The sequence below is a fragment of the Podarcis gaigeae genome (assembly GCF_964106915.1).
Source record: "Podarcis gaigeae genome assembly, chromosome: 3".
NCBI lineage: Eukaryota > Metazoa > Chordata > Lepidosauria > Squamata > Lacertidae > Podarcis > Podarcis gaigeae.
In genome coordinates this window covers 17769332-17777624 of record NC_139680.1, presented here as the reverse complement: position 1 = coordinate 17777624, position 8293 = coordinate 17769332, and the positions used below count along the sequence as shown (strand labels likewise).

Sequence of the window (8293 nt, the reverse complement as noted above, 5' to 3'; positions counted from 1 at the left end):
GAAACCCGTGTCAAGAAAGCGGGGTTGAACGCCCTCGAGTGTTTTGGGTGAGATCAGAGGGGCTCTTTCTCTACCATCTCCTTCTCTTTTCATTTCTATTTCTATCTCTGTCGTCGTCACGTTAGGCCAGTTCCCCGCACATGGCGCCCTTCGGATGGGAGCCGGAAGCGACTACAGGAAGGAAGAGCTTGACACTTACCCTCTTTCCTTTATCCTTGCCAGAACAGCGCGTGCGCCCTAAGGCCACTCGACGCGGGGCTTTGCCGTTGGGAGAGGCAAAAAAGAAAAAGGGAAAAAAAGAAAGGAAGCGTAAAGATGCGAGTTGTCCTCGTTCGCGCAGCGCGCGGCGGCCGCTGATTGGATGGCGCGGGGAGGGGACTCGCCGCTCTCGCGCCCCGGGGCGTCGTGCGCAGGCGCGAAGCCTTTCAACGGTTTCCCGCTGAAGCGCCAGCTGCGTGGTTTCGCTTTCTGTTCCTGAGGCGAGTGGCGAAGAAGGAAAAGGGGAGAATTAGGTCGCCTGCTTTCTTTAATTTTTGAGTTTCAAGAGGTAAGCCTTAACTTATTATTGTTATTGTTATTGGTGAAATTCATTGGACTCATTTTCTTGCCGCTAAGCGTCTTTACAAAAACAACCCCCCCAACGTTCAATAAAAAGCAAGGCGGGGGTTGGGGGGGGGGATGAGACATTAAAGAGGAAACATTTGCTTCATTAATAACACAGGGAGCCCTGATCAGGTGGCTCCCGAGTACTGTATTGTCAGGCGGAGGGCAGACTAGAAAGAGGGCATAGCTAGAACTATGGAAGCGGCTTCCGAAAGAGGCTGAGATGTTTTTAAAAAAGAGGGTAAGGCCACGACAAAAGAAGGTAGGATACAGTAACGAGTTATGGTATATGTGCCATTGGTGAAGCAGAAATGGTGTATGTGGAAATGGCGAAACTTGCCAGAAGAATGAGAAACCGGGAGAACAGAAAGGAATGGAGGTGGTTTATTGAGTATTTACCAAAAAGGAAACAGATTATGACATGGGCAGGATTATTAGTTAAACCTACAGTGTTTTTTTAATTATATACAGTGGTGCCTCGCAAGACGAAATTAATTCGTTCCGCAAGTTTTTTCTTCTTGCGAGTTTTTCTTCTTGCAAAGCACGGTTTCCCATAGAAATGCATTAAAAATCAATTAATGCGTTCCTATGGAGACCGCTTGCCAGGCTGGCGGTGCGGAGAAGGGCTTTTCTCCCCACCGCAAGCCTTCAGCACAGGTATGGGAACAGAGGGGAAGGCGCACAGCACTTCTCCTCTGTTCCCGGGGCTTGTGGTGGGAGGAGGGTTTTTTCCTCCCCACCGCCAACATTCAGAACAGCATTCTGAATGTTGGTGGTGGGAAGGAAAACCCTCCTCCCGCCGCCAGCCTTCGGAGCAGCCTTCCGAAGCCTGGCGGGGGGAGAAGGGCTCTCCGCCCCATCACCAGCCTTCGGAGGAGCCTTCCGAAGCCTGGCGGGGGGAGGAGGGCTCTCCGCCCCATCGCAAGCCTTCGGAGGAGCCTTCCGAAGCCTGGCGGGGGGAGGAGGGCTCTCCGCCCCATCGCCAGCCTTCGGAGGACGTCCGAGGACAGTGGGAAAGACGCACTGCGCTTCCCCGCTGTCCCGGAGATTTCCGTATGGGCTTTCGTCTTGCGAAGGAAGCCCATAGGGAAATTCGTTTTGCGAAGCGCCTCCAAAACGGAAAACCCTTTCGTCTAGCGGGTTTTCCGTCTTGCGAGGCGTTCGTCTTGCGGGGCACCACTGTACATAAAAAGGTAAAGGTACCCCTGCCCATACGGGCCAGTCGTGTCCGACTCTGGGGTTGCGCTCCCATCTTGCTTAAGAGGCCGGGGGCCAGCGTTGTCCGCAGACACTTCCGAGTCATGTGGCCAGCGTGACGAAGCTGCATCTGGCGAGCCAGCGCAGCACACGGAAACGCCGTTTACCTTCCTGCTAGTATGCGGTCCCTATTTATCTACTTGCACCCGGGGGTGCTTTCGAACTGCTAGGTTGGCAGGCACTGGGACCGAAAGACGGGAGCGCACCCTGCTGCGGGGAATTGAACCGCTGACCTGACGATCGGCAAGTCCTAGGCGCTGAGGTTTTACCCACAGCGTCACCCGCGTCCCTGCCAATTATATATACACACACACACACACACACACATATATATATATATATATGCTTTCGTAGATTTTCACGGGTACAGGAATGCAGGTTTTGGTGTCCTCGGGTGTCTTCCCGTGTAAAAGTTGGGGTGTCTAGGCGACGTTTCGACGAGGTCTCACTCGTCATCTTCAGGCTGGTGCTTTCGGCTTCTTGTTACTGGAACAGAGCGGGATCTCAATGTTTGAGTTCCTATAAATACTGTAGAGGGGGTGTGGTGTCTAGCCTCCAATGTTCTGGGCAGAGAGGAAGTTCCCAGGCTAGTGTGCCTTTTCTTCTTTTGTTCCTTAATTACTTGAGAGATACCTTGAGTGATTTCTTGAGTGATATCCTGAGTACCACTTAGGTGGGTCATTAGGTGTGGATTAGTTGCTAAAGTCTTTGTGTCTTGACCTCTTGAACTTTGTGAAGAGTTTTCCTGAGAAGATGGCTGTATTGCACTTAGTTGTGCTTTGGCTTGGCTTCGTGTATAGGGGCGAGCTGTGGTTTTGTGGCTTGTGTCAGCCAGATCTGTGTAGGGATTGCAGGGGGGTGCAGCATCCGGAGGTGCCACCATGGATTGGCTACTGGATGGTGTCAGTAATTCATCTGTGGAGAGGGTCTGGGTTTGGGTCTGGTGTGGTTGATTGGTGTTGGCGTTCTGTGTGCCTCTGGATCTGGTGTCAGTTTTTGTGGGGAGGGCTAATTTCCAGATGTCTGGCAAGCGGGATGTGTCGTCACGCTTGTTCATGTTGTGAGGGTGTTTCTCTATCTCGATGGCTTCCATGATTATTCTCTTGTGGTGATGTTCCGTGTTAAAGAGCAATTTGACGACACATCCCGCTTGCCAGACATCTGGAAATTAGCCCTCCCCACAAAAACTGACACCAGATCCAGAGGCACACAGAACGCCAACACCAATCAACCACACCAGACCCAAACCCAGACCCTCTCCACAGATGAATTACTGACACCATCCAGTAGCCAATCCATGGTGGCACCTCCGGATGCTGCACCCCCCTGCAATCCCTACACAGATCTGGCTGACACAAGCCACAAAACCACAGCTCGCCCCTATACACGAAGCCAAGCCAAAGCACAACTAAGTGCAATACAGCCATCTTCTCAGGAAAACTCTTCACAAAGTTCAAGAGGTCAAGACACAAAGACTTTAGCAACTAATCCACACCTAATGACCCACCTAAGTGGTACTCAGGATATCACTCAAGAAATCACTCAAGGTATCTCTCAAGTAATTAAGGAACAAAAGAAGAAAAGGCACACTAGCCTGGGAACTTCCTCTCTGCCCAGAACATTGGAGGCTAGACACCACACCCCCTCTACAGTATTTATAGGAACTCAAACATTGAGATCCCGCTCTGTTCCAGTAACAAGAAGCCGAAAGCACCAGCCTGAAGATGACGAGTGAGACCTCGTCGAAACGTCGCCTAGACACCCCAACTTTTACACGGGAAGACACCCGAGGACACCAAAACCTGCATTCCTGTACCCGTGAAAATCTACGAAAGCAAATATATATATATATATATATATATTAGATACACACACAAATATATATATATATATATATATATATATATATATATATATACACACACACACATACATACATACACACACACACGCACACACATACACGTACATATGTGTGTGTGTGTGTGTATACACACACACACATATATATACATGCATATGTATATATATTTGTATATTTTTATGTGTACTGTGTATATGTGTGTGTGTGTATGAATGTGTATGTGTATGTATATATGGTATATCTTAGAATAGACAGATAAAAGAAGTAAGTTAAGGCAATTTGAAGTATGCAGGAAAAGACGAAAATAAATGTAAGGAACTGCAGAAAGGGGGGAAGGGAGTCAAAATTGAAAATGTTACAATTTCAAAAATAATTGTAAAGTATATAAATGGAAAATAAAAATTGATTTATTTTTAAGAAGAGGGTTAGGCAAATTCTGAGGATAAGGTTGCCAGTGTCTATTGGTCATGATGCCTGTGTTCTTCCTGCACTAATCATTAGTCGTCTCCCCCCCCCCCCCCAGCATTGTAACCTGATAAGGGCTTGTTTAGGTATAATTAGGAAAATACATGGGTAGTAAACCAGGGGGTGGTAGCTGATGGGTCTCGAACCCTCAGTGAGTTACGGACTGTCCCTACATGCAAAGACAGGCTCTGGCAGATTGAGTGGATGAGACCAATAGTGGGTCCAGTGGAAAGGCGGTTTCTGTATGTGTTGTAGAGGGACATGAGGGGCAGATGTGTGTTGTCAACCTGGGAAGGTTGGCCATCTAGGAGAAGGAAAACTCATATCCTAAAGCTCTGCTGCCTTTCAGGAGATCTTCAGGAGAAGAAAAGGCATAAGGAGTAAACTACACAAATCCAGAGTGTAGAGTGCATAGTTATTTCTTTCAACAAAATTTTAACTCATAGCAGCCTTTGCTTGCTCATGCAAAACCAGGATGCAAGGCTCATTTTCTGTTTAGTTAATAAACCCTCACATGGTCAGGCTCCTCGAGGCAGCTTAAGTGCTGGCTCATTGGCCCATGTAAGAGAGGTGGTGGGGCATTCATGGACTCTGCCTGTCCATGTTGCTCTGGCTGTAGATATTCAGTATCTAAATATCCTATCTAGATATTCAGTGCAAGGTACTGTATTGCGTATTTCAGTGCCAAGGAAGTTGTGATACAATAGAACCAAAGGCTTAATATGAGAACCATGGAGTGTACATTACAAAAGGAAAAAGTGCAAGAACACATGCCAGGTAAAAAATGATAATTTAAATTATTGGCATCTCCATTATAAAGCATAAATTTTTAAAAAACCAAGCAGCCTAATTTTCTGCATATTTACTTAGAAGTAATGTTCAGTTACTCCAATATGGCAATCAAAGGAAAATTCCTTTGGTTTAAAGCTGGAAAGTGCAGGCTTATGAAATCTGCTTTTTTATTATTTGTTAATTGCATTTATATTTCACCTTTTTCTCCAAGGAGCACAAGGTGGCATACATGGTTCTTTTCATTTAACCCCCACAAAATGTAGAGGGAGGTTAGGCTAACAGGCATATACTCTTAACAGAATAAAACTTAACAACTACAGTAAAGCCTCTCCTCCTCCAAGAGGGGAGGTGTGGGCGCGATGTGATTTCTGGGTCACGCAAGGGGCGTTACGCCCCCTGCCCCACTCATCTGGCTGGCACACCACGCCCACAGGTAAGCGCCCAACCGGGCGGTTTGGAGGGGGTGTGGTTTGCAGTTTAACTTACTGCTGTGCCAGCCATTCCACCTCATTTTCCGCCTTCTCGTTGCGAGTCATCGCAGGGAAGAGCTCAGCCATGACGTTTGGAGTCGGGTGTGTGTGTGTGGAGGCTTCTTGGTTCCTGGCTTGCCTTTTAAATTTAAGAGGCTTGCATGCGCTCATTGCTTTACTGCTTTTAAAAACCCAGGCATCCAGGTTCGCTATCTGCGTTAGTTTTCGCAAGCTGTCTTGTGTCCTCTTTTCCGTATAAAAACCTACATTTAACCTTCTATTTCCCCCCACTCCTGGCATGTGGGCTCTCCAGTTTATCTGTTACCTTTCTTAAGCTGCAGCTTGTTCCCTTGCCCAGCACGTGGTCTCTCCGCCCCCAGCGAGGTCTGAGTGTGAGTGTGGCTCTGTCTTTCTTTCTCCCTCTTCTCTTCGCTGCACTGTGCATTTTCTCTCCCCGTGCGTTTTTTCTTCCCCTGCCTCTGCCTTGGTGGCTGTGCCAGGGTGCTTGTACATTTCCCCCTCTATTGCCCTTGCCCGTCCGATTGCGTGGCTGGTCTGGGTGACTGAGTGGGTTTGCCTTACATTTTAATTTGTTGGCCAGGGTGCTTGTACGTTGAATACTACAAAATAAGGAAACATTTATTATATAGTTTCATTAACTTTCCCCCCACTTCCCCAACATTACAGCGCCTGAAATTTGCCAGATTTCTGATGAAATATTTCCAAAAGAATTTCTGTAAGCGTAGAGGCCAATATGTCAAAGAGAAAAGAGAGAAGCTTTTCAGCATCATCATCTGAAAAAAGACCTAGGCAAGCCACATTTGATTCTGATGATGACCCTAACGAAGAGGAGTTGTCACAGCTACAGAGTGACAGTGGTTACTACTCACAGCCGGTAAGCAATTTGTCCCACAATGTGGTTTTATATTATGCCTGAGAGAAAAATGAAACTATTGATGATCAGACAAGCACGGGGGGGGGGGGGGGACGACGGGGACATGTAAGTTAAGCACCTGTGCTAGGAGAAGGTAAGTACTATCTACTGATAGTAAGTACTAAAGCTGGAATAGGGGATTGCATGCTTGGAGCCAGATTTCTACATCTCCTTAATTACCGCTTATTGTCAGCTTTTGTTATAGCCATTTCCAGGGGTCTTTTAAGTTTCCATTAACTTGAGAGCCTGCTTTAAAAGTTGAACTCTCACCTGTCTGCGACAGAAGTTGGTGGAACTTAGCCATGGGTAGAAAAGTTAAGTACCTTTGAGGAGGAGGCCATGCCAGCCAACTCTCTCCCTTTTTTATCTTACAGATTTAAACTTTCATACCGAATAAGCCCAGTAAACAAAAAACAGATAATGAAAGGTTAGAAGCAAGGGTGTGGGTACTATGGCACAGTGTATGTATGACTAGCTGCTTGCAGGGTGGAAGTTGAGTATGCTCTGTGCAATGAACTCTTCAAAACCATTAAGAATGATGCCTTATGCTGAGTCTGGTCATTGGTCAGTCTTTGCACCCCAGAGCATCTGTAAGGAAGGAGGTAGTTTTTCAAGTACAGTAGTACCTTGGGTTACATACGATTCAGGTTACATACGCTTCAGATTACAGACTCCGCTAACCCAGAAATGTTACCTCGGGTTAAGAACTTTGCTTCAGGATGAGAACAGAAATCGTGCAGCAGCGGCAGCAGGAGGCCCCATTAGCTAAAGTGGTGCTTCAGGTTAAGTACAGTTTCAGGTTAAGAACAGACGTCCAGAACGAATTAAGTACTTAACCCGAGGTACCACTGTACTGTATATGGAACACCAGATATTATGGTAAGAGTGGCTTGACTGAAACTGCCTTGCATGTGACAAAAATGCACAGGAGTTCATTATTACCTGCTCACTCAACTTCCTTATCCCTGGGCCTAAAGTGGATACTTTCAGGCAAAATATCTCTTTATATTTCGTTAGTTGCTCTTGGGCTTTACCATTGCGCTCACGTTTTTTAGGGAGACTCATTGGACACAGTTTGTGATCTGCGATTTAGGCTACTACTTTAATTGTGTGGGGAAATGGCAAATGAGAGCTGAATGTTCTGCTAGTAAGGATTATTCAGACACCCCATGGTATTGTTAAAAATATGCAAGCGTTGTGATGGTCTGTGACTTTCTGCTTGTGTACAAAAGATGGGTGATCAGTTTTAAACATCTTTGTAATGTATCTGTAGGTGTCAGGAGAAGTTGGAATAATTGAAAGTATCCAGCTGAAGAATTTCATGTGCCATTCAATGCTGGGCCCCTTCAAATTTGGACCCAATGTCAATTTTATAGTTGGAAATAATGGAAGTAAGTTTTCATTTATTATTTTAAATCATATGGGAAATTATAATATTGGCATTTCTTTCATTCTGTAGCATATTTCTTATTTATCAATTTCTAATATACCAGTTTTTCTGAATAAAAACCACAAGAGAACACTGATAAAATACATATAAAAGATTACAAACAATAAAGAAGCAAATTTAGTACCTCTCAAACAGTAACTAAGATACATATGAGAGATAAGATGCTTGGAGAGAAGGAACAGCAGAAGATTATGGAGAAGGGGGAAAAGAAAACCCCCAAATCAAAAAGAGAAAGCCTCTCTTATGAGTGGTCATTATTCTTATATGTATTTAAGCGTTTCTTTGGAACACAGAAACTGTTTTATCAGGTCAGACTTGACTGTCATGTCCAGTGTTGTACATTGTAGCTGACAGTAGCTCTCTAGTCTCAGGCATGCTCTTTCACATCATTGCCTATCAGAAACTATATTGCATTACATGGACTTTTTGCCCTACTGTTCATATTTTTCCTCTCTCCC

The 8293-nt window shown here is 45.7% G+C and overlaps 2 protein-coding genes across 13 annotated transcripts in view; one reads left to right on the top strand and one right to left on the bottom strand.

Moving 5' to 3' along the window:
* The window catches only part of KCNS3 (potassium voltage-gated channel modifier subfamily S member 3), a 466063-nt gene that overhangs the window by 129149 nt on the left and 328621 nt on the right, over window positions 1–8293 (bottom strand). The gene's annotated exons all lie outside the window — the stretch shown is intronic.
* Window positions 200–8293, top strand: part of SMC6 (structural maintenance of chromosomes 6) — a 38032-nt gene continuing 29938 nt past the window's right edge. For 2 of the 6 annotated variants that reach the window (XR_014561904.1, XM_083730080.1), the window contains exons 1-3: window positions 200–479; window positions 6139–6346; window positions 7659–7776. Coding sequence is in view for 4 of the 6 variants with exons in the window: in XM_083730080.1 (XP_083586206.1) it covers window positions 6206–6346; window positions 7659–7776 (259 nt within the window). In the remaining 2 variants the exon portion in view is untranslated. Of the gene's footprint in view, window positions 548–1796; window positions 1978–4841; window positions 4967–6138; window positions 6347–7658; window positions 7777–8293 lie in introns of those variants that run through there. The other 4 variants (XR_014561905.1, XM_083730079.1, XM_083730081.1 and 1 more) reach the window with 3 other exon arrangements.